We start from the raw sequence: 26,989 nt of genomic DNA, 5'->3' as shown, positions 1-26,989 counted from the left end.
TATGTCTGTGTGTAAAAATGTCCATTTGTAAAGTAACTAAAGCTCTCAGATAAATATACAACATTTCCCTCTGAGACGCAGTGGAGTGGAAGTAGAAAGTGGCACGAGACAAAAAGAATTAAATAAAGTGCAGTACTTGAGTAAATGTACTTAGTTACAGGGCACCACTGACAGCCTGTAGCGTTCAAATCCAGTCATTTACGCTTCAAAAAGCTCACTCTGACAAACTGCATTGAAAAAAAAAAATCCACACTTAAGAAGTTACTTTCATATCAGCTTGTTGAGAAGAATCAAGGTTTTCTGCAGTGATTTGCCTTATTTATATATTTGTGCTTTAACTCCGACGCTCACTTTCAGGCTGCCTGAAACCAGTCAAAGAATGTCACACCTGTGGTTGTCAATTAAAGAAAAACCAGGTTTGAAGGCTGGATATCAGACGCCATCTCTCGTTAGACTGATTTTTTTTGCAGTGTGATTTTTCACCTGCCGTCACCCAGGAGTCGGGCTTCCTGCAGCTAAATCTTTAGAGATTCACACACTGTTACAACACTGCAGCTGTGGCCCGTTTTTTTGTGATTTAATCAGATCAGTAGTGCAGAGCAATGAGCTGCTGAGGATGCTCTCTTACTGTTCTGTTCTGTTCTGCCCCCTGCTGGTCACTCGCACGCACTGTTCAGGCTCAGACTGCTGTTGAAACTGAGGATCTGCAATTCACTGCCAAAAAAAACGAGATATTTTTGGTTAAAAATGTCAAAAAAATGTCATTATTCTATCTTATAGGCAATATTGTCTTTGTATTTTAACTTTCTTTGGTTTTAACTGCATATCTTCATGTTAAATGCACGCAAATAAATAACAGCTGCAATGATGAGTCAACAAAATGATCCACAATTTTGATAATAATATCAAAAACTTCTTATCGGAAAAATTGTTTAGTTAGTATTTGATGCTTTTCTTTGTTATACATGATAGTAAGAGTAAAAATTTCTTTGAGTTTTGGAAGAATCACTTTGGCACACACATTTCTGGCTTTTCAACAGACAAAACTATCTATTATTTGATAATGAAAATAATAATCAGTTTCAGCCCAACATAAAATTACAGGGTACATATACACTGTGTTCACACACTAATATACTAATAAAACTACTAACCTACGTCAGGCTCACTATAACCATAAGATCACATGGTCCAACAGTAAAATGACATCCAGCGACAGTTATTCCATTTATAAAAGGCTTAATTTATTATACAAGTCTAGTAGGACAAAGTAGCAAATTACAAATTATACACAGCAAAGAATTTATACATTTTAAGAGTAGTTTGTTGGAACAACTGGAGAATTATATCAAAAGTTGTACAAAACATTTAAAAGAAGGCACCAGTAATTCTTTCAAACCCTGTTTTCACTTTTTTTTTGACAGAAAATCCTCCTCGTATCAAATGGTTCATCCCACACTCGTCTTTGCTCTTTTTCACGTTATCAAACATCCTTCATACAATGTTTTTTAAAAAAGAAACAAGAAAAGTGCCCAGTTTTCCTGATAATTACAACCTGCATCAGCTTGTCCACTGAGGAGTAAACCAACAGGGTTTACACGACAAATAGCTTTTGAAGAAACAGTGATCTGGTCTGGAGAATTTCTGTGCTTGGAATTGATGATTTGGTCAAAATAAATGTGTAAAAAAAAAAAAAAAAAAAAATGCAATTCAGAGAGGCGGCAGCATCAGCATCGATCTATCTGATGCAGAAGCCTCGACGCTCAGCATCTCCGAACAGCTGAGAGTGAATGAGATGGCAAGAAAAAAAACCCCGAACAAATAAAACAACAGCAGCTCAGAAACAAATGAGTTCCAAACCGGTTTGGGTCGATAGCAAAGAACCACATCAGAAGCCAGTAATGATGCAATTCCAAGAATCAACAGGGTCAAACCACAGAACGCTGTAAGATGATGACTGTAGAGAAAATAAAATCGATCACCGCTCGGCAGCGAGGAGATAAAACAGAAACATCGAGGGAAAACACTGCTCCGTTTTGTCTGCAGCGTTAGCAGCAATGTGACTTTTATACTCTGCACGCTAACCTTGAAAACATCTTAAACAACTCTCTAACATAAAAGTGTGTGTGCGTGTGTGTGTGCTCTCTGTGATTCTACACATTCGCTCTGCGTCTGTCGTCTCTCCTGCAGCATCCAACATGGACCTGTCACACACCTCGAGCCCATAATATCACATACACTTCCCCTCTTCTTAACCTCTCCACCAGCACAGCTAAAAGGGTGTGAGTGTGTGTGTTAGCCGCCTGTTTCCTGTGACTTGTGTCAGTGTAAATTTGTGCCTTAAATGCTCAGAAACTTGTTTTTATACAGATGAGCCTTCCACGTGTTTGTAAAACGAGCGCTGCTGACATCTGCAGCTTCAGCGTGTTAATGCTACGACACAGATGTTTGCTAACGTATCAACAACCTGTTTGCCGGCCTCTGAACGGCAGGCTGTTAATGAAGCACTGCTACGGCTGCTGTGACAGTTTATGAATGAATCGTATCGTTTATGCACCTTATCAAGTCTTTTCTGTCCTTCATTACATCTTTAAAGTTTTATTCTCTTAAAACAAGTGAAAAAATAGAGCAAAATATAGATAATTTGAAACCGTTTTTCAGAATTTTGCTGCAATCTGAACTAATCTGATCATTTTTTCCCCCTCAATCAGCTGTTTTGTCTATAAGGTTTTAACACTTGGAAAAAGTAGACAGCACAATTTCCCAGATTTTTGTCTAAAAAACAGGCCAAAACTTAAAGACATTCAGTTTACATTTATATAAATCAACAGAAAAACATGCATCTCTTTTTGACTCCAATGATTAAAAACAGTTCCGTCAATCGACTGCTCGATCAATAACCCAATCATTTCAGCTCTGATACAGTCAGGTATTCTGAGAAAAACACCTGAAACAAGTTGACTAGTGTCGGAAAACTTGTGGAAATAATATCTCCGCACCCTTTTCACTCGTTTTAAGAAAGCAAAGCTCAATAACAGTCACCAATGACGTGAGAGGGTCGTCTCCAATCAGTTATTAGGAACAAACTGTAGATCCCCTCCAAAGGAAAAGAAGCTCATCTCCATCCCTGCTCATGCACCTTATACAAGCAATAAATACAATAAAACTCTATAAATATATAAGACAGTTATTATTTTAGTGGTAAATTTATACAACAGCTTCATGGGACATGATAAGCACAGTATATAAGGAGTGTGACGCTCTGTTATACTGCACGTGCAGCAGAATGTTAATACGAGCCCGAACTACGATTAAACATACTTATTAAACATCTGCGTCTCTCTTAATTCCACTCATGTTTTAAACCGCAAGTGCTGGACAGGACCGGAAATATGCAAATGCTTAAAAGGCCGAATTACAACCCCAGATTATTATTATTATTATATGTCATTTTTTTGAGCGATCGTACATGATAAGTGCTCAGAATAGATCTTATGATACGTGATGGAAGAGCGAGAGAAAACGGTGCCATTTGCTCGGAACATAGAAATTGTTGAAGACCTTCAGGGGGCATGAGGCCACTATATCGTTGCCATGGAAACTTACTGATATAAAAATGGTGCCTGTCTTTTAATCACTGCTGCTGCACTGGAACATTTTTTTTTTTTTTTGCTCTGCTAAGGCAGATTGTGGGGTTCATAACAAGGGAGGCAATCAGAAAAAGAACCACACTGGTCTTCAAATCAATTCCAGTCTGTGCAGAGTGGGATCAATAGGTGGATATAGAAGAGCTGGCAATGCAATCTGCATTACATTATGAGCGTAGAGTTGAATGAGGGTTGTTTAGGCTGAAGACGGCTTTATACATACAACAACCTCCCTAACCGAGTAGTCCAGTTACAAAGAACGTTTAATGACGGAGATTCTGGTCTTGAACGACAAGAAGCATCTGTAATTAGAGATATAATCCCTGCAAACTGCCACGTCAAATGTTCCAGTTCGAGATTTGAACTACTGTAAACACTGTGAATGAAGTGTGGGTCTACGATAAGGCACTTGTTGTGTTACAACAGCATGCTTCCTTCAACCCAGAGCCTTTTAAATGCACACCGAGGAGCCTCCAAAATAAATTAAGCAGACAACGGAAAAGGCTTCAGTAAATGGACTGGGTCCTCAGCGTCTGAGTAAACACATGAACAAACTCCAGGTGTAAGACGGCGTTTTACACCTGGAGATGATGCATCATAGCCTGACTGAGTGATAAAACTGTTGGTGTTAAACAAACACTACTGGGACCTGCGCTGCTGAGGCAGACGGTCCAAACCTTTCCTTTGGAAAGTGACGCAGCCATTCGGGGGCTGTCGCTGGGAAATGCGCCCTCACTGCTCCTTGCGCTCGCAGGGCGGAGCGTGCGGCTGGGTGGAGCTGTGGCAGCGTTTCCACAGCAGCGGGGCGCTGAAAATGCCGATGATGCCCAGGTTGAGGACGAGGCTGAAGACCAGCACCCCGATGGTCCCCAGGAAGGAGGGCATCGCCGCGTGGGCCACGAGCGCCGCCCTCCGCGACGTCATGTCTGCGATCACGCCCTCCATCTGGAAGTGGGTCCCCACCACGGCGCTGATGTGGAAGAGCTGGTGGCTGTGGCCTGTGAGACAAGATTCAGGGGGTGAAACAAAGAGGCTAAAATCTTCATATTCAGAAACTGTGCATGGCTGAACTTTTTGTCAACTTAAGCCATTTAAAGATGGCTTCCACCGTCTACTTTTTGTCTCAACTGGAGCTGCAAGTCAAGTTTTTTAAATGTCAAGCAAATATTTAAACTCCAACCTTTTTCCAGTTTCTCAAATGTGAGGATTTCGTGCTTTTCTTAGTCACTTATAATTTCATCTATTTGGGTTTTAGACTGTTTGCACCAGACTGCGAAACATGGACATATTCTCCAGCTGTCGCCTGACTCCACCAAACTCCCTGCTAATCCAAAAATGGCCAAATGGATGGAGTTGAGGGGGGCGAATGAAGCCTGCTTGCTCAAACTTCACAGCTAGCTGTCACTCAAGCCCAGAATTATGCATAACTTTAAGCTTTAATATAATTTAAACGAGTTATATAAGAATTCCTTTGTACAGTTGTCATGATTGGATAAATTAACTAAAGAGACCAAAACTGTTTTTTGTTCCAGGCTGTAAACATGTTTGTTTCTGCTGTAAAGTTGGGCATTTTAATAGGGAGGTCTATGGAGATTGACTCGCTTGTGAAGGCCTCGTGTGGCCATTTGAGGAACTGCAGTTTTTGGCACAGCTGCATTGGCTTCATTTTTCAGCCCCCGAGGTTCCAGCTTGACACAGAACAGTCAGATCACAGATTAAACCATTCATATTTTTTTTCATGATCAATAATTTATTTTTTTGTTAATGTAAGGTTTTACTAATCAAATTTAGTGTTTTGAACTTGCTATTGAGGCTCACAAACAGCTAAATGTGTTGGTAGACACATGTTCCAAAACCTTCACCTGTTTATTCAGACTGTGTTAGTTAAGAATAATGAAATGCCGCATTTGGTTAAACTTTGTTGCGTTTGAACTACGACAATGTTTTAAACTTCATTATCAAAGCATCTCCTCTGTCTCTTCTTCTGCACGATGACTAACAAACCCAGCAGCTCTTCCTTTGCACTGAGAAGAACGTGAACCAGATATTTTTAAACAAAAACACGTTTGAAACCATACCAGGGTCAACAACTGAGCAAACAAACAGGCAGCAAAGTTTGTGTAAGCTCACATGCTATCATATCAAAAGCCTGATACAGAGCTATTGTGTTGTGTCAATTGTCCTGTAGTCAGCAGGGAAAACATTCAAGAGCAGGCGAAGACAAAAGACAGCAAATCTAAAAGTTTCAGCCCCATGTGGAGGCTAAAACCTCGTTACCTTTACTGCTGAAGGCTCATTTTTAACAGCACATGCTCAGAATATCATTTGTACGCTGCCAGCATTTTCCTTTACCAAACTTCTAATTCATAAAGTTTCATCACACCTGGAAGCTGCACAGTGAAAATGTCTGTAGCCACTGGAGCAACTGGGGGATAAAGTGTGTTTCCTCACTGAAGGGAGAGTGTGACAGATTGCTTTTATTTTCTTTACTGGCATCAAGATTTGAAGTCAATGCAAAGCCAGACACAACCTCCATCAGCGTCCAAGAAGAACATACCGAAGTAGTCGAAGCGCCCTGGGGCCAACCTCTCCGGGAGGTGGGCGGTAAACAGGAAACAGGTGAGGAAGGCAAAGAGGAGGTGGTAACAGTGACTGGACACGGCGTCGCTCGGGCTGCAGCTTCCCCCGCAGCAGATAAGTATCTACAAAGCAGAGAAAAAAAAACAGCCACATATTAAAAGCAAATATATTCAGAAAACACTAAAAACCAGCTGATTTATCTCAAAGTGCATCAAAAGCAACAGAGAAAATAAAATACTGGTGAGGACTTCACTACCTAATGCACATTAGCTACCAACACAGCAGTGCTAACAGCATATTTGGCCTATTTAGGGACAAAAAAAACCCTCAAATGACTTGCGTAATAGTCACAGTGATTAGGGGAATTAATTGATGGCAGCGATACTTTTGTATTAGATTAAGAAAGGAAATCAGTTTGTGGGTTAGTGAGCCAAAGTCCTGCTCAGAGTATTAAAGCCTGGCACTAATCAGCTCTGAGCACTTACATAATCATAACAATGCTGTGGCTTTTGCAAAAGACAGTAGTTCACAGTGGAAGCAAAGGCTGCAAGTTCCAGAGAATAATGCATGTGTGCAGACAGTAAATCCAGAGTTTTGATATGTGTAATATCAAAGCAGGCCTGAGCGCTGACACTCACCCGGTAAAACAGAGGGATAGTGTCAAATATAAATGGAACGACAAACGCTCCCGTCCTCAGAGCTTTACTTCTCTGTGGGAACTGCAGCTCCAGGAACCTGCGGAGACAAACAGAGCAATAAATCACTGACTTTTCCTTTAATCGATTGTTTTTATTCACTATATTCACACAGCAAAAAGGAAACATACATATACAGAAACAAAAACATCCAAAATTAATAACTAACTCATGGTGACCCCTCCGCCACCCACCCACAGACCAAAACCTCGCTGTAAAATGGCGATGATACAATATTAGAAGCTCAGTTCGGGCTTGTGTCCGTATAGTGTTTTTTCTGGCAGAAAAGCGCTGGCCTGGGATGAAGCGCTGGTGCGGCGTGGGAGAAAAAAAATGCTGCATGCGGGTTTTGTTTCATTACATTAACAGAAGGTCGACTACACAGCTAGCAACAAGCTAACAGCACAGAGGGCGATAAAAGCACAACACCTACAAGCAACGTTCAGAGTCCAGACGGTCTGCTCCCACAAACCGGCTCTTCTGTCTCTGTTAGGACCCATCTTAAAGCTCAGGGTAGACAGACACGACCAGAACAAGATTCTCCTCCATTTTCTTGGTTACCAGGGTTACCAAGAGGCGCCACGCTAGAAGAGATCGCCGCAGTCGTAGAAAAATGCTCTGAATAAAAGATGCTGGGTGAAGAGCTTTTTCTTTAGGCGGCCCCAAGCTGCAGCAAACGCTCTGTCCTCATTGGACAAAAACGTGCTATATGGACACCGGCCCTGAAGCACTTCAATCTTAAATTAAACGGAGTACCAGACTAGGGTGGACGCAGCGTTAGCACCTTACAGCCTTTCAACCAATGATAAAGGAATAAAATGAGATAAGGTGTTTTACTAACTGACTGTGGAGGTGTCCAGCATAAAGCTATCATTAGTAACCACTAACTTTACTTTCTTGTCTTACTAGAGCTGCTTTGAGCTCTTGGACTCATATTAGTTTATTGCACATATGGTACTGCAGGTCCTTCATTTCAACAGCTGTCAGATTATTCAACTCCAGCATTAACACTTAATTTAACATAAGACTGTGCTGATGTTGTTTCCCATTGCAACTCCACAAATCTACTGGTTTGCACTAATTATTATTCATGCCCACATGCGCTCACATCCTTAACATATTGTGCAATATTACATATTTTTTTTTTGTATATTTTCTTCAACTGTGCAATAGTATAACAATAATACTGAGCAGTATTCTCATACTCTTGTATATAATGTACATAGCTGATTTTCTATTTTTATTCTGTATACCTTTTTTGTCTGTTTTGTTAAGTTTTATGCTATCTTTTATATAGTGATGGAGGTGTATATGTCAGCTGATAAGTAAAAACAAATGAGTTTTGAGGTTAAGGTTGAAGTTAGATTCAGTGTCATCATTACATTACATTTTACAGCTTGTTCATCTCAGTCTGTGTATTTGTCCAAATAATTAATATAAATATCTGCCTCAAAAATCTGTATCAGATGAGCTCTACTTCCTACACCAAGTTAGTTTTGCACTTAAAAAAATGTTTTTACTTACTTACTCTTACTACTTAAATAAACATTGATAAGGACAAGGACAAAGCATTTGAGTTTATTGCAGATCAGTCGATAATGGCTTCACTTCAAGTCAGCAACACACTCAGGGAACAGTTGCAGTGGGTCACCGTGTCTTTAAGAGCCGCTGAGCCTAAAAGCCTTTCATTTGTCTGGGTTTTAATGTCACATGACGGCAAAAATAGAGGCGTTTCCATCCTGGCAAGAACACAAGTCTGAGGGAATCATTAAAAGCTTGTACTTTCCAGTCACTTTTACATAACTCAAATGTTGCACGTGTTGCACTGCAGAGACGTTACCTGCATTCAAAAGTAAAAGTCATTTTCCTGACCTGTGGGCTGAATGTTAAAGGGATTCACTTTCACCTGCTCAGAACATTTGCAAGCAAATTCAACACTTAAATACTAAAAGAATAACTTTGCATGCAGAGGAGATGTACACCGCAGCCTCTTACCTGGAATAGCAGGACAGACTGGTGCAGAACAGTGTGTTTCCGATGGCAATGGGGACAAAATGTTGATGGATCCAGCTGTTCACCCAGCTGTCTGGTATGACATAGTATCCGTAGCTTATGGCACAACCTGAACACAAACACAGGACATTTAAAAATGGATTTGACCTGAAGTTTAAATGCAATTCCAGGAGAGGTTTTACTTTTACTGTCTTTTATGTCCTGCACAGGACTGTTTACTCTACATTCATTTATAATTGAGTGTATGTATGTAAGAGTAATAAAACCAGGTTCGTCTCCTCGTCGATCCTAATCTGTTTTTTAAGAGTCCCTCCAAGAACGGCAACACAATTATGTCACACAAACCAACACAGACCAAACATTCACTGAAGAGAGAAGTGAAATGGAGGGTAAAAAAAAACATCGTACCACATCTAAATTTTTAAGTTTGCACTTTCTCAAAGTCAAGCTTAAACTCGCAGGTGACACATGAAAAGTGGTGCAGTCTGTCAGTTACACTGCATTTCCTGATACAACCACTGGGGGTCGCTAAAGTGGGATCGTTTCAAATCCTGCACACCGTGGCTTTTCCTTTTCTTTACGTTTAAAACCATTTAATACAGAGACTGTCTGAGACTATTTTTAGTCCAAACAAGTATGTGCACAGCTGAAAGCTTTTAAGTGTACTGGAACAACCTGATATCAAAAGAACCACAGTGCAGATGTCACCTCCCCTAGAGAAAATCAGTTCTGTGTGTTTTCAATGGAATCCCCATATCAAAGCTCAGCCTCTGACTGTAAAGTTTGTCTTACAATGTTTTGTCCTGCAGTGAGAAATCCCTCCTGCAGCTCTTATCCCTGAAACGGACTTTTGCACATTTTAAACTGGGCAAATCTTGGCACTAAGAAGCTTTGTGGCAGATTGAGGATCAGTCTGCCAGGGGCCACACCATTTGTGATGGGAACTGAAGAGGCCCTCAGTTAATGTTTGTAAATGTTTGAGTGCTGGGTGTGCAGGCGGAATCTTATATATGGTGCAGAGTTCATAAACACACCCGTAAAGACAACTACACTAGCGTATTATCAGAAATGCACACACAACCATGCAACTGCGAACATTTACACTGACAATACATATGGTCATTAAAATATACGTCTCTTTGCGTTTCTTAAGGTCAAAGGCAGACAAAGTAAATAATCTGCAGGTCTGTACTCGCCTGCAAATATGCAGACAGAGTCTCACCAAATGCTGCAGGTAAACGTTTTAAAATGACGACTTCTGCAACAAGCTCTGAATTCTTATGAGACACATTTGGTATCACTTCATTCTCTGTTGAAACTCCTCTGTAAACGCTGATAGACGCTGGCAGGGAAATGTTGTTCGTAAGATAAATGGTCACGAGGACAAATACATCTGATCTGGGGTGCAGATAAACCATTACACAAATTATTTCTTAGGAAGGAGCAAAAGCAGAGACATGATGATATGGAAATCAGACACACCCTGATTACATTCACGATGCAACGATGCTTAGAGCGTTGTGCCTTGTCACTTGCCAGGTAAACAACAGATCTCTTCCGTTAGCTAAAACTCGTCATGTCAGCATTCCTGGAAATCTTAAAAAATCTCTATATAATGGTAAGCAAAGAGAACCATGGGGTGAAAATGCAAATTAGATGCTAATTATGCAGCAACCTCTTCCAAAATAAATAAGAAAATAAGAATCTGTGTATAAATAAACTCTGATTTTGTACTTCTGACTCATTTTTTTCAGTGATATTCTAAATAAACACTCATAACTTCATATGTGCACCAGGTAGCACTTCTTGTATTAAGCGCCTTGCTCAATTGCAACTCAACAACAATTGAGCTGCACTTGAACGAGAGTGCAGACGATCACTCGTGCACCTCGCTGTGTTCTGCAGAAAACCAAAACATCTGCACCAAACTTTGTGTTTGTAGGATTCCACCATCGTGTCTGAGGTCTCACCCAGGCTGTAGAGGCTTAGCGCTCCGTAGTCAAAGAAGTAGCAGATGTGGCGGGACTCTGGGGACATGGTGCTGAAGGTGTGTGCACAGCTCGAGGTGAAGGGGTAAATGCAGATGAGCAGCATGTACACTAGCAGGGGCCAGGTGTAGCTGTCGGTCAGGAAGTTCAGGGTGGAGCAGAGGACGCAGAAACGCCACAGGAAGTACCTGCAAATCACCATTTTGCCTTAATCCACCAGTTATAATCGACTCAGCTCAGAAATGTTTCGCTCTGACTTCCTACTGTCCCACAGTTTTCAAGGTTGTTGTACTTGGACTTCCCTGACATCCTGGACTTGTCTCAGTCTCGTGTTTATTTTGATTCAGGCTAATCGTATTTTTTGGGGTAACATTTCCCCACTTTCCTAAAAATCTTAATATGTTTTATCCACCTGTTTATTTTCTCTCCAGAACTGTGAAGAATTTAAGGGATTACATCTCAGATATTAAACAAAGATCCACATACTTCTACTGATCCTTACCAATGTTTGTACAGCTGGAAAGTCAACGTGTGTGTTCAATTTACCGCTAGCTTTAGTGTATAGAAAACGACTAAACCCGGGTCTCAGTCACAACCTCGTCTTTGATAAAAAAAAAAATCCTTCCATATGTTTTGCTTGGGAAAATTTACTTATGTTAATATTTTACATTTGTATGTAATTATAGATTTTTAAAATAATTGAAAATTAATCATTTGGAACCAGGTCGCACACAGCAGTGAGTGTCAATCTTGTCGTCACTGTCTCTTCTTGGATGTTTTGGTGCAACAAAGCAATCGCACCAAACAACACAGACATATTATATGAACGTGAATCATTTTTTAAAAAGCTGTTGCACGCACCATGTTGGCAGGAAGTGGGTCCAGATGTTTACCGTCTCGTTGTTCATCTGGAAGCTGCTGAGGACGCAGTCCAGCGCCGAGCTGCGCGGGTGGCGGTATCCAGAGATGATGCTGTCCTCCCTGAACACCTGAGGACCAACCAGACATTCCAGGTGAGCAATTACACTGTACGAAAATCTGCTGCTCCCTACAGGGTCAAGTGCACTGTCCACCTGCTCCTGTATAAAGGAAGGTCAGAGGGCAGCATCCCTGCAGCCTGCAGACAGTGATGAGAGCTGACTGCACCTTTGGGATTTACAACCTCTCACTATTACTGGAGATGGTTCCTGTCTAAAACAAGCTTTCTGTGCAGTGGTTCCGAGCTGTTACTAGCACATCCCTTAAAGTGAATGCATGTCTGAGTTTTGCAAAGTTCCACCATTTATTCTTTCATTTGAATAATTGTAAGAGGGCAATATTTTGCAAGAAAAAAATCATAGAGAAAATGTAAAAAGCAACACATCTGTGAAGCAGAAATTTTATCCTGTATATAAATAGTCTCCTAACCCCTAAGATTTATTTTGTCACCCCTTGAAAGGGTCCCACCACCTGGACTGGAATCAACTGCTTCCATAGTTTTCAGTCTACCTTAATAAGAGTTGCATGCCAATATGTATTTTGAGGAAGTGCTGAAAACCTTGGTCCAAGTTTTTGAGTTAGACCTTCTGGCTCTAACGGAATGTTCTAAGAAAGAAGATGTGAAGATAAACAAAGACGAAAACAATATAAACATTTCCCCAAGCTGAAGAGGCTTGAGGCTGTAGTGGAGAACTCAGCAACTGAAGCTACGCCTTGCAGCTTTTGAGTCAAATAACAGTCCAATTAACTTTCAAAGCTTCGTGTTTTAAACATGAATGTGTTCCTGTCAATTAAGATGAGATCTGCTTCAACAGACAACATTCGTTAAGCATAACGTTTCCACAGGAATGGCGCTTTAAGTATCTCTCTAAAATAACTTAGTTGTTCCTACTTTATCACGGACTGATGAATCAAACGTGTTGTTCATCCAATACTGACTTTAAATACCCTTTCACATTTGCTGTTAGTGCCTGATGGTGTATGTCTCTCCAGGTAAAAGTCCCTCTAGTGCATGAGAGCTAATGTGCTTCACACAGCAACGACGGTTTACTTGGAATCAACAGACGAAGACCAAGATCATAAACAGGCCCAAAAAATTTATTTATAGAAACTCAAATATTTAAACTCTACCAACACAAAACCAAGGTCACATAATTCAGCAGTTGACACTGAAACTGACTGGAGACTCTGATGTAAAACTAATTCAACAATGACTGCTTATCACACACGATAAGGTCGCTACTGCACGGTGGACGCCGGCCAACACAGACGCTCCAACTGCAGGGCTCTGCCTCCTGTTGAAGGACGGGCTCTCCGGCCAACAGCTACCACATCTTTCCTGCTGAGGTGTGAATGGTAAATCTCATATGTTGTGCATATATACACATTTTGGTTTGTTTACAGGGTGTACACACTAGGAGGCACTTTAAGTATGATGAGGATGCAGAGGTAGACTATACAAGCCTGATTCAAGAGAAGTTGGGATGTTGTGTAAAACTTATAAATTGTAAATAAATTATATTCTTATTCTGAATTTGATGCAGCAACATGTTTTAAACAAGTTGGGACAGGAGCAACAAAAGACTGGGAAAGTTGTGGAACGCTGCAAAAACACCTGTTTGGACATTCCACAGGTAAACAAGTTGATTGGTAACAGGTGATCATGATTGGGTATGAATGGATCATGGAAAGGCTAAGTCGTTCACAAGTGAGGATGGAGCGAGGTTCAACACTTTGTGAAATCATTTTAAAAAGGCTGAAAAGCACACATGAAAGTAATGGAGCATGGCACAGTTATACAGATCCTTTGAGGCCACTAACACCACCTGCCCTTCTGCACACCTCCTCTGCAGTACTACTAACAAATACACCAGGAAGAGCTGAAGCTGACACATGAGAAGGAAGGTGATGTGTCCAATCTTGAGGCAGCCAGTTTTATCTCTGTATATCACGTAAAAAGCACGCTCTCTCTCCAACTTCACATTACAACTCACCAACAACAAACTAGTTGCTCTTCACTGAGTTCACTAGCTGATGTTAGTATAGTGAGTCATGGGTGGAGCTACAGTGGGACAGGAAAGGAGCCTGGTTTGTTGGTCCTGTTTCCATTATTCTCCCTCTCTTCATCCAATCAAAATCAAACTGCAAATGACAGCTGTGTTCGCTGTGCCCTCTGAGAACAATGTTAATTACAGCATCGATGGTAAAAGAAAATGCTGTCGGCACAGCTGGCACACCTCTGAAACATTTTTCAGAATGGTAATTTTATTACACAATGAGGTTATAATCATGGTAATATATCATTACTGGACTGTGCTTTTAAATCGTGACTTAGCAGAGAGAAAGTTTCTCTTAAACTCATCTGCAAGAGCAACATTCAGATTCAGACTAGTTTCCACAGCTCATTTAAATTAAAAAAAAGCCCAAAAAAGTCTCAAAACAAATCAAAAAGATCAAAACATCTCTTATAACGCCTCTATTGTTTGTTCTTTTTCATCTGAGTCTAGTCTGATTCGTAAACTGTGCACGTGTGCATGTTTAGATGTTGTTCAGTCATTCCTCGTGCCTACATATGTCCTGACAGACAAACCTGTGAGATTGCTGGCGAGGGCCTTGTGAGGAATTCCAAAACTGTGAAATATGCATTACATAAACAATGACAGGAAATAGACAATGTAATGCAAGAGGAGTAACTTTAGTGGAGCTGTGCGGCTTCTCCAGTGAGCCGTATGCAAAAGTTGCTGGTTTTGCACGGCAATACACAAACTGCCTACACTCATTCAGTGCCCCTGCAGACTCTCTTTGATTAAAGAGTAATCTAATCATAATTTTTACATCAACAATGGAAGGAACGTCTACTTAGCCATTCCTAGCATCTTTCAGCTCATTGTTTTGGACTTACAGGCCATTTTTGGTTCACTCTCATCAACTTTGTTTCCAGCAGGTGTTTGCAGCCAAAAAGCTGTGATAAATCCACTGCACTGCTACCTGTCCAGCACGGGACAGCAGCAGACGGTTAGTGAACAGTCTGTGAACACAGTGGAGCATTTAGCAGCTAGAGAGCCTGATATTTCCCTCAGGAGTTGGTTGGGATCAAAATAGGGATCAGTGGAAAGTGAATATTGGACTTGCATTCGTTAGGTGGCCATAAACACATCTCCAAATAAATGCTAATGTTGCTCTATGTCTCATGGAAGTGTAAATAAGCATCAAATTTATAAGGTAAATTATTAATTAATGCAGATTTAAATACACCCATGATAAACCTCAATAATAGGCTACTTACTGACTTAATAGGGACGAATTTGTCAGTGAAATCATCTAATTGTCCCTGTCTATAACTTTCACTCTATTTACCCTCGCTATTCAGTCCTTAATTCAAATTTCTGCTGAAAAACGTAATGCAGTTCTATGCAACATGTCGTGCGAGCCAATGCCACACAGTCCAGTACTTGACCCGCCCCAGGTGATAACAGGTGAGAACCACCTCATATCTACAGCAGGATAAAACAAACACACCTATTAAATATGCTGTAACCTTGTAGAGAAGGTCTCCTCCTTTCTTACCTTGGGGACCTGGTGGATGTCAAAGAGCTGGGGAAGCTTGATGCTGAGCATGTCTGTGGGCAGTCTGATGACACCCCTCCCTTTCTGACAAACCTCAATGAGCCTGGCTCGTCCTCCACGACAGAGGACTAACCAGACCGGGTAGTCAAATACCGGGATCCGGGCCCTTTGTCCTGGACTGGCTGGCTCCCATCGCAAGCAGCGTCCCCAGCCCTGGCTCCACCCGCCTCCGACGCCACTACTGGCCCCGATCCCCCGCCACACTGGAAACACTGCAGGGACACACACAACGAACAAACACAATGAGACACCAACAGACTTTTTTCTACACTAGCTCGCCTTCAGATTCAGAATACAATTCATTCCTGCTAACACTTCTTGAGCTTGCATGGCGAGGCACCTGCCCACGTTAGCGATCGTTACAGCAGCCCTGCGTCACCAGCTGGTCTCTCAGGTTTTCTAACGGGGTTTGTTCGCAGTTTCCCCCTCCAGGCTTCAACCTAAAAGGAGGACTTCTTTTAACGGTTCCAGCTCTTAAAATTTGAAACCCTCTCCCTTAAGACTGTGGCAGTAGTAAAAAGTGGTAAAAAGTATTATCATTTACTCCACAGTTTCAGTCCTGCATTCAAAATCCTACAAAATCCTGTAAAAGTAAAAGGCTTTCAAGTGTGTATGGATGCATCTACTGATTTTACATGCTGTATACATATACACTGACACAGATGACAGGGTTGACATTAGATCCGGCTTTGGCTTCATCTTTGCACTAACGTTCACAGGACAAACATCAGCTTTAAAGTTTTTATGACAGAGTCCTCAAGTGTGATGTCTTTGTTGCCTGGAGCAGACACTGAGAACAATCTCTTATTGTGGCTGCTCTTGAAAAATACCCAGACATCGATTTGAAGAATGCCTGGCATTGTCACATTTCACTGAACGTGTGCATGTAATAACGACATGTTCGTGAGAGCCATTATTACACAGAGCAGTCCTTCTCTGTCAACAGGCCGAGCACGTCATCAGCTAACACCACAGCATGTTTTTAACTTTACAGAGAGGCTGTGCTGACCAAATCTGGCTGGAAAATGCTAAACAATGATTTTTAAAAAATCATTTTAAATACCTTTTGAATAAACAAAAAGTAAAAACAAATAATTTGTTGAGTCTATGCGACTTCGCCATTCCTTCCATATCGAAAATCTACTGAGATCAAGCTCCACAAGACATATAATATACATTTCGGACAGTCACTCTCAACAAAATTACCAAAGCATTTTTAAAATTTAAAGCCAGAGCTGTAATCAGACTTGATGTCCTGCAGTGTTATTGACCCTGTGTCTCATCACAGTTTGAAACACATTTTTCTGCAGACCTGCTTAAAACGTCCCCTGGCGTCTCTCCTGTCACTACAGCTCACACCTCGAGGGGCTCGCTCGCACCTCGTTAGCAGTGTGGGAGCGACAAGAGGGGACTGCTGCTCACTACAACACAGCTGCAGGCCCTGGCCTGCTAACTGTGACAAAGTGAGCTTTGTTGAGGCTCAAGCCTCGAGAGTACAGGGCCAAAGGATGACTGTTACATGCTGCACTGGATGGAAATGAGGCTACTCACACACACAGAACATGCACAGCTACTCTAACATGCATGCACAGTGGTACAAATCCTGCATTCATCACGGCTGGAGAACACCAGAGCGTGCACGCACACACACACAAACACAGAGCTTGTGTCGGGGACAATAGCGACGAAAAGCCACTGAGTTCACTGCAGTGTGAAAAAATGCTCATTTGAATTCAGATCATTAGCATCATGTGCTGCCAATGATTTGAATAGCCAGTTTTGTGTTGTTTGGAGACTGCGACGGATTTGAATGGTAGCGTCTATTCATACAAAATCTACATAAATTAGATCATAACTGGCTATGCGAGATGGAGCATAAGGGGAGGCTTTATGACACCAAATATAGCCGTCAAGGACCCAAACAACTCAAGAATGTTATGTTACAGTGAATTGCGGACAGTTGACTCAATGTTTCCAGACATGACCCAGAAAAATACTCTGGACGACATGGTCTGTCGTCTGCAATGATACCAGGAGACACTCGTGCACTGTATCTCATCAGAGATTGATGACCCACGAAGTATGTCAGTGTGTCCTGACATGCTGTTATTGAAAAAAAATCATGTGACGAAGTTGTAAATGCTCTACATCTGAACACAGCCCCAACTCCCCTTCGAAAAACATGTACAAACATACATGCACAGAAGAGCACAGTGGAAGTCTGCTCAACTTCAAGACAGAGCACAGAAACGGCACTTCGTCAGAGTTTCGAGGTCATGACCAGAGCCTCAGCTTCAGTGCAGCATGCTGATCCTTTGAACTGAACAACTGATAACTGATAGCTGTTTTAAACCTGAAAAAAATGAGTGGAAAAACACTCTGGTCTGACAACTTGACTTGCATTAAGACTCAACTCTCTCCCCTTTGACTTTTTAAAATCAGTTCTCAGGGATTTATAAAACCCAAGATGTTAGAGTGTTGATGTGAAGCATCATACAAGCATGCATAGGTCAAAAACATATCCCTCCTCACCCTGTCCTCCTATCTGAGGTCATCCAGCTCACTTGATGGAAGAACTGAGTCAGAGTGCTCAACTTTCTCTCCTGAGAGCAGGAGGAAGTATTCACACGGTATAAAACACAGATCTATAAGACGAGGTTAAGAACCTAATGTTGAAAATTTGCTTTCCCTCTGTAGAGCCTCTCTAAAACTTGGCTTGGACAAAGGCTTTTTGTGTAAGGGGTTTATTAAAACTAGCATGCATCCTCCCACAAAAGATAACATACACCATTAGGAGTTGAATATGGTTTCCTGGAGATCTTGAGAAAAATATCTGGCCTCTTCTCCAGCACTTCTGAGAAAATCGTGAAACAAACAGTGCCTTGTTCGAGGTAGTATTGTTTGCAGAGATGATTTAACAGCTGTTTGCTTTAGCTGTTCAGCTTGCGGAAGCATCTTTACAAAGCACTCCTTTTAAAAACAGTCAGACCACAGTGAGTTTTCATTAAGGATGATTTAAGTTCTGTTTGGACACCAGACATTGACATTGCTAACTATAGAACTTATAAGCCATGGCTTTACCAAGCAGTTTTTGGATAACGAAGTTCTGATGCAGAAAAAGTGAAAACGGTGCAGTCAGAAAGGACTGAAAATGTGACACCTTTTTTTGTGTGTCGGCTCTAATTTATTGGATTTTAAAGGAAACAATGACAATGAGTTTTAGGCGTCGACTCTCAGCCTTAGTTTCAGTTTAGTTCAGCTGTTTAAATGTTAGTGTAGGAGCTTGACCAGTTTTTGTACATAGTCCCACAGTCGTAAAATAAGATTATTATTATTATTATTAATCCCCAGCAGGGGAAATTTGGGTCTTCAGGGACACGAGATTTTAGACAAGTTTATAGAGATTTTTTTTTTTTTTAAATAGTCATCACAGCTAATATTTTGCTGCAAGTCTTTTGCAGTCAATGACTGTCTGATGTGTTCAATTCTAGAGACGGATGACAAATTAAAGGAAATGCTTAAATAAATGAGAAACAACAAAATAGAAGCTTCCATGCAGAGCAGGAGGGGTCACTGAATAGTTCCACGAGTATAAACAGATGTAAATCTTATGCTTTGGTGTTCACTGCCACCAAATATCAGCCTAATTGAACACCTCTGCCACCAAATAATGAGGAAACATCTTGTGAAAGAATGGCGTTCATCCCTTTAGTAGAGTTTAGGAGACGTAACCTATGCCAAGGTGAAGTGAAGCTTTTCTGGAGGCCTGTGGTGGATCAACACCTTATGAACACTTCATTAAGGTTTCTCCTTTAATTTGTTGCATATCTAGCCGCCTAGCTAGTGAAACACACGCTCATTTGGACTGACGTCACGTAACTGTTAACTAACAGTGGACAGTTAAACAAAAACGAAAACCTTTAGCCTACTTTACCCACAATTCAACTCGACCGCTGACAGTTCAGTCTGAGATTCGGGTGTTTTGTACTAGTAGTGGCTAATGTAGCCTCAAGCAGAGGTGAGGAGCAGGCTAAAGAGGTTTGGTAAGCTCACTTCTCTCCAACTCCACACCTGCAGATTTATTTACACTACAATGACTCAAGTGACATCATCTGAGTCAAGTTTACCACACTTCGCGCAGCTCACTCTGGAGCAAAACACAAACAAAAAAACACTTTATTCATATATGCAGTAGTGCTCCCTAACACCTGCAAATCAGTGGAGTTTCCCTGTAATACTTATTTAATACTGAAACATAACAACAACAAGAGGCCTGTTTCTTTTTCTGTGTGTGTGCAGACTGGCGCTTATATGTGGTTTACTAAGAAAATATGGGAAGGAAATATATCTAATGACATACAAGATATTTTCTCTGACTGCTCATGAGATTAACAGCAACCATGAAAACATCTGTATGGCCCTTTCACCTCCAGAGGGTTGTTGCTACCTGAAAGTCCTGAAGCAATTCTGAACCGACCCAAACACTGCTTCCTTCCTTTTTTTGTTCTTCTCTTGACATCTGAAATTCTTTCCCAAACGCTCGTGATGCTGTCACGTGACTTTTCTCAATGGACGTCTTTATTGGCCAGAGGCTGACAATAAGAAGACTATGCGGAAAGCATGTTGCCCACACAGATGACACACGGGTCCGGGACTGCATGTACAACAGCGGCGGTTCACGCCGCAGCACATACTATAGAACATTCCACAGTGCTGCTGAAACATGTTCAGTGCAGCCCACAAACAACACACACTTAAGTTATTGAGTGGTGAGTTTTCTGACAGTTAATAAACAATCTCTTACAGGAAAAATTTTGTGCTTTCACAATCACATTTTTGTGATCCAAGAGCAATTATGTGTTGCGTTGTGATTATTTAGTCTATATATACACATATATGTATATATACATGCACACATACAGCTGTATTCCGTATTTTTCCCAAATTACCTTCCAGCAATGATCCAGAAAACATGCCCAAACATGTGACATCCACCCATTTACCTTCCACACTGGTGAAGAGAGGACTAGGAGCAATGCAATCATGAAAGCCGGATTTTCAAGTTAGGAAACTTATTAAAATTATCACTCAGCGCATGAGACGTCTTCAGTTGTTAACAGAGCATACGTGTTTTGCCTATACTGGCATTAAAAATTAAACACTTACATAATATTTATCGCCAAAAGTTCTGGTATAAAAACATTTAGCAAGCAAACAATTCCAAAATATCTGGTTCTAGCTTGTCAAATGGGAGTATTTCAGGATGCAACTAATGATTAATTTCATTATAGGTTCAGTATAGGTTTCATTAATTGATTAACTGAGGCGTCATTGGAAGATTTATTAATTAATCTTCCAATGACGCCTCAGTTAATCATTTAATTGGTTTGGGCCATGAAACATGTTAGAAAATAGTGAAAAATGCCTGTTTTCTCCAAAACCCAAAGGTATTCAGTTTACTTTCATAGATAACTTGAAAAAAAAAGAAAAAAACCATTCGTATTTAAGATGCTGAAACCAATCATTTCAGTTCTACAGGATCTGCGGCTTGATTCCAATCAATGACAATGATTAATCACTCATAAGAAAATAATCCTTGCATCTTTCATATCTCCTCCAATAGCACAAATTAACCACTTCCCTCTCACCAAGAGCTCGAGGTTACTTGCATGTTTGACACTTCTTGGTTTAACCCTGCACGCAGGAAAATACGCTAAACCTTGTCATGAGACGTGTGTGTTACAACTTCCCTGTTTTTTGCTTCAAGTCTGAAGTCACACTGGAATGTTTTTCAAAAAGGTGTTCCTCCTTGGTCAGCCCCCTTCCTGGTAAGTGTCTACATTTCACAGTAAAAGGGCAGCTCGGCGTTATGTAACACAGCCCCCATGTGGTCTTACAGATCACAATGGATAAGTGCAGGAACAACGAGGTATCAGGCCCCTCCCCCACAACATAAAACCAGTTCATTTCTATGAGAGTATCGTAATGTTTTATTGTAGTTGTCAACTATCAAATTAATCAGCAACTATTTGTTCAGGAAAAAAAAGTCAAAATTCTCCTATCAGCTTGTTCAATGTGAATTTTTTCTCATTTTTTAAAAATCCTCTATGACAGTAAACTGAATATCTTTTGGTTGTTTACAAAACAAGACATTTGGGGACGGGAAACAGCCATACACATTTTTCACCATTTTCCAACATTTTATGGGCCAAACAGTTTAGTTCATTAGTCCCAGTCCTATATTACTCAATCAAGTACTTTCGTCTAAAAACCTGGATCTGTTCCTCGAAGATAAAACCTTTAACACTGGCAGTCATCATGTTCCTTTCGTTTGCATGTGACTCAAAAAGAAAACAGTTTCAGCTCTTTTCAAATGGAGTACACGGTAAATTTAAGACAAAAGACTTAACACACTTGGTAAGTTGTGTTGTGGCATGTGCACTCTAACCTAACCCCCTCCTCCCACTTTACCTACTGTGCACCTGACTATCAACTTTGTTTATCCATGTTCATATGCAAGAATTTCCTGTTTTGCGTCTCCCACAGTAAACTCAGTACTTTTTTTTTTTTCATCAGCTGCAGTGAAAGATGACAAAATTCAACAAGCTTGGCGTCAAATTGAGTTAGGGCTGCAACTAATGAATATCAATTAATCTGCAATTATTTTCTCAACTAAACAGTTAATTTATGAAACGCCAGAAAACTGTGAATAATGTCCTAGTTTCCCAAAGTCCACAGTGATGTCTTCAAATGACCAACACTTCAAAACCCTATAAAATTCGCAATTAATTGATTTAGATAATTGCCTGTTAATTTCCTGTCAATCAATTAATCAATTATTCGACCAGGTGTCACAGCTCTGCAATGAGATGTAGATAATCCTTTTTTTTTTATAAAAAAAAAAACTTTATGGAAGGTGACAGACAATGTGTCAAATCAAAAAACACATGCACCGTGCGAGCTGCACGCTGGGAAAGCGAGTCCATGTGGGAGCTGCTTACAACATGGAAAAATCCAAAACATCTCCAAGTTGGGGAAAAAAAACAGCTAAACCCTGACAGTTATTTCGCCTGGACAGAGAAACCATGTCGGAAAACACGCCAGTCACATGCAGCTAATTCTCACAACGACTCGGATTGTCTCAACCTTCAAGCCCATGTGTTTTACATTTGCTCTCCCTTTCCTCCGTACTCATTAAGCACGACTTCCCAGGAATCCCTTTAACTGGTGTTAAAGGAATTCCTGCTTCCTAGCTTAAAACATAAAAAAGTTTAAACGGCAACTGAAGACAGTGAAGAGACAAACAACAGCTTCCACTACATGAGTCAAAGCAGAAAACTTCGCGATGTACAAGGAGGGAAAACATCATTTCGTCCAATTTGTCAGAGAAATACTTTCATCTTCTCGGCTTACCGCGACCCTCGGGCATGCGGAGGTTGACGGTTTCGTCCCGGGCTGTCTCCGTGAAGACGTTGGACGCTTTATTGTGTGTCAGGCTGGGCTGGGTGCCTTTTCTTTGCCGTGTCTTCCTTTTGTGATTGTGTCGAGCCCGCAGCCTCTTTTTCTCTTGTCCCGCGCGAGCCAGTGAGAAGCGTCGCTCGGTGCTCACGTGGATCACCGGAGCAACAACAACACGAGCCATGTGTGTCCAACTGCCGTGCGCGCGCGCTACTGGTGACATGACTGGGTAGATGGGGACCATTAACGCGACGAAACCGAGCAAAACCGAAGCTTTAAACACGGCAAATTTTGATGTTGGGCTTAACATCATTCTCACTGGTTTGTTACACAGACAGGTGATAGATATTCGTGCTAATCCACCGCTTTTGTACGTTTTAAGGTATTTATTGATACTCTTAGGCTGCCTTGATTTAGGTTTTTCACAGGCTAGTAACACGCTTGCTAGCTTGTTTTTAGCCACGTTAGCATGGCTGTAGGGATGGTCAACAATGGTGGAAGAGGTACTTAGATCTTTTTAAAACTAGCAATACCATAGTGTAGCAATACTCTGTCACAAACAAAAGTATTTACATTAAAATATGCATAAAGTACCAAATGTAAAAGTACCCTTACGGTCAATGCCCATTTCATAATAAATATTACATGATTGTATTGTGATTATGGATGCTTAATGTTGGTATATCCCTTAAATGTTCCAGCTGGGGCAGATTTGGAGTACTTTATATACTGCTAGGTAGTTTCATAAATAATAATACATCTGACTTTATTTTTTAGAATATTTTGTATTCATAATTTGAATCTTACAAGTAACAAATGCTTTAAAATAAAGGTAGTGAGTAAAATGTAGAATATTTCCCTCTGAAATGTAATGCTGTAAAAATATAAAGTATTAAATGGAAATGCTCAAGTACTTCAAACTTGCACTTGAGTAACTTTCAACAGCTTATGGCCAGTAGTGTAAAACCTTCCTGAACTCAACATGGATAATCAGACCCGATCCAAAATGCAGTACAGTACTTAACGATAGAATAGCAGTACTTTACCATCATTACCAAACTTGGTCATCAAGTTTGGTAATGATGGTGCTAATGAGATATTTCAGTGAAAGACACAATTATCAAACCTCATGGTGGCTGTGGAGGAAAAGTAAAGGGACCACCAAAGTCATATGGATATCCTCTGGGAACATGAATTTATGTAAATAAGTAATCATCGCAATCCATCAAATAACTGTTGAGATGTTTCATTCTGGACCAAAGTGGTGGACTGACCAACAGACCGCCATTGCTATCCCTATAGCCACAACACTAGTTCGGCTAAAAATATATTGCAAATAGTCAGACGGTAATGACCTCGGTGACCAAGCACTTGATGTCAGTCACATGTGATGGTTAAATACAGGAAGTTACTCAACATCACTCAGCAAAACTGATTAAACGTCTTGGATGACTAAATGTCCTCAAGGTTACATGAAGTCCAGTTGCTGGTGACTTACTCCTATTATATCACATGACGTCGATGAGTGAGAGCCTTCATGTGAACCTGTGGGGATACTCCTTTGTCCAAACTCTGACCAGGGAGGACATCCTGTTTTATCCTACACATGGCAAACATCCAGTTTGTATCAACACAGCTTTCTATCCCATCATATTTCTGATAAAGGTTGTATTTGTCTTGTTTGAGTTCATCTAAACCCAGAACAGTGTGACATTAAACACTTGAGGAACACAAAAGATCATTTAGCTTCACACACTCCATAAAAGCCTTGGCTCAAAACTGGACTTAGTATGGCAGAGGTCAGTGCTACACCTCGCCATGCGGTTATTGGCCTATGAGTTAATACTCTTGGCTAAATAAGTAATTGATTGTATGTGTCACAAGTCAGAGTAGTAAATAATGACACTACATCATATTCTGTGTCAAAAATGTGTCCCAAACAAATGACACACCTGAATAGCCTCCAGATCAAATCCATTAGCGTTGCACATCACTCTGAAATCTTAAAACAGTAGGTTGTAGCATCCAATAACAAAGTACTCGTGGCAAAATTTCCTTTTTTGTGACATTAGCAAAAACTTCTCTAATGTTTAGATGTACAAAAATCAGTTGCTGTACTAGAAAGGAGAAGCAGTGCCATATTTCACAGATCGTGGTATCTCTGCACCGGCTCCCTGCTGCTGCCGTTGTGATTACAAGGCTGATAAGTTTGGAGCCAGAAGGAGCCTTGACGTGCGTTCTCTGCATGTCTGCTGTGCATGTTTGTCATCTTATCGTTCTGCGATCAAGATTTAGATTTAGCATGGCAGAGAATTTTCTGTTGGAGCTCCAAGACTCTGGAATAACTTGTCCAAGGAAATAAGCAACGCAAAACCAGCCTTTTAAGTAATTTGTTAACAATTTTACTTATGCTTACTTAGTTTTATCTGATAGTCTTGTATATATTGTTTTATTGCAAGGGAGTTAACTGTGTTTTCTTTATTGTTGCAAAGCAAAGAGGATAAATTGATTTATGGCTAGATGAAGCCAATAATAAAATTAATATGGAGAAAACTTATGAAAATCAGCAATCACCAGTGGTTGAAGATGACGTTTGTAGATGTTGGAGTACTCATTAGAAATTATACCACTGGATTATAACTATTGATGCATTAACACCCACAAATTTCACAAAGTCCTTGCTTGTGAACAACTGAGCCTTTCCATGATGCCCCTTTCATACCAAATCATACTATCACCTGTTGCCAATCAACCTGTTTACCTGTGGAATGATATAAACAGGTGTTTTTGGAGTGTTCAACAACTTTGCCAGTCTTTTGTTGCTCCTGTCCCAACTTGTTTGAAACCTGTTGCTGTATCAGATTCAGAATAAGCCGATATCTACAAAAATCAATGAAGCTGATGAGGACAAACATTGAATGCATTGTGTTTGTACTGTTTTCATGTTTTTACATGTCAGAAAAGATTTGCAAGTTATAGGAGGAATAAGGGTTAAATAATCAGATCCTGTGTTCTGTGAGAGAAATTAACACCCAAAGTAACCAGAAACCAGAATAGTGACTAGTGAATAGTTCTCACTAGAAAATGGAACTACTCGAGTATCTCAAATTGCACGTAAGTACAAGGAAATTTTGAAAAAGAAAGAAATAAAAACATCTGTCCATGTAAAAATGTCGTATTATCATTAATTAGTACGCACGCAGAAATGGCCACGCTTAAACAAAGCTTAAGGATGCATGCGCACTTAAACTGCGCCACAGCACATGGGCGGTTCAACACCCTGTTACATCAGTGTGTTTATTATTCTGCAGAAAGAAAACATGGCAGTAATGTTTCGGAAGTACTATTTGGCAAAGAGCGGCTCAGTTCCCCTAAATGGGAGTGACTTCAGAGTGAAAACCTCCAGAGGAAGAGGAGTGAGTTCACAGAAAGTTTTCAGAACTGCGCAGAAATGATGCAGCCGGACTAACGCAGGTTCCAGCAGGACGCACAGAAACCTGGTCTGACCTTTCAGCTCGACGTGTCCGATGGGATCATCGTAGGCTCAGATGAGTGGGTTCCAGAGAGGGAAAAATAAGTGAAGTAATGCTTTTATGGGAGTAGAAAACTTATAAATCCATAATTATTCCCCAGTCGGGATCGTCCGTATTGCGCCCTCGTCTCTCCCTCTGCACATTCCTGCAGGAACCGAATAAAAACACTATTCTGCATCCCCTAATGTCGAAATCCCACCCTTCTCCGGGCAGAGGCTCGCTTCCATTGGATGTGACAAAGAAAAAAAGCCTCGTTTTTCACGATCAGGAGACGAGGCAGACAGGATGAGAGCCCCAGCATCATTAACATAACAGCAAACGTTGATGGCATTGATTCGGAAACATATGCATTTCTGTTCCTATCAAGTTTTACGCAAAAAAGATGAATAAGGTGTCCAAAAGACAAAAAACTGCTACTTACGCATAAACTCCAGGCAGGCGAGGCACTTCCCCACTGCAAGCACAGACCC

General features: G+C 40.8%; 1 protein-coding gene across 2 annotated transcripts; it reads right to left on the bottom strand.

The window, feature by feature from the left end:
* Nucleotides 1-1,204: 1,204 nt before the first annotated feature.
* On the bottom strand, nucleotides 1,205-26,619 carry paqr6 (progestin and adipoQ receptor family member VI). Of its 2 annotated transcripts, none has more exons than XM_041942690.1 (8): nucleotides 26,494-26,619; nucleotides 15,469-15,740; nucleotides 11,785-11,912; nucleotides 10,906-11,111; nucleotides 8,918-9,044; nucleotides 6,866-6,962; nucleotides 6,205-6,349; nucleotides 1,205-4,645 (listed from the first exon to the last, which is right to left on the bottom strand). In XM_041942690.1, the coding sequence occupies exons 2-8, from the start codon at nucleotides 15,517-15,519 to the stop codon at nucleotides 4,380-4,382; spliced, it is 1,020 nt and encodes a 339-aa protein (XP_041798624.1). In that variant the 5' UTR covers nucleotides 15,520-15,740; nucleotides 26,494-26,619; the 3' UTR covers nucleotides 1,205-4,379. The 2 variants fall into 2 exon arrangements, with proteins under 2 accessions (XP_041798624.1, XP_041798623.1); XM_041942689.1 differs by lacking the exon at nucleotides 26,494-26,619 and adding an exon at nucleotides 22,942-23,068.
* Between the last annotated feature and the right edge of the window lie 370 nt (nucleotides 26,620-26,989).

This window comes from Chelmon rostratus, chromosome 8 (genome assembly GCF_017976325.1).
Source record: "Chelmon rostratus isolate fCheRos1 chromosome 8, fCheRos1.pri, whole genome shotgun sequence".
NCBI lineage: Eukaryota > Metazoa > Chordata > Actinopteri > Chaetodontiformes > Chaetodontidae > Chelmon > Chelmon rostratus.
Note: the sequence above shows the minus strand (reverse complement) of the source record. Positions and strands in the feature narration are given on the sequence as shown.

What these genes read in the sequence shown, in the direction of transcription:
- paqr6 (XM_041942689.1), bottom strand. An exon ending in ACCCACTTCCTGCCAACATG is followed by an intron (nt 11,112 to 11,784) that starts GTGCGTGCAACA and finishes GGTGATTTGCAG; the next exon opens with GTACTTCCTGTGGCGTTTCT. An exon ending in AGTCTGTCCTGCTATTCCAG is followed by an intron (nt 6,963 to 8,917) that starts GTAAGAGGCTGC and finishes TTGTCTCCGCAG; the next exon opens with GTTCCTGGAGCTGCAGTTCC.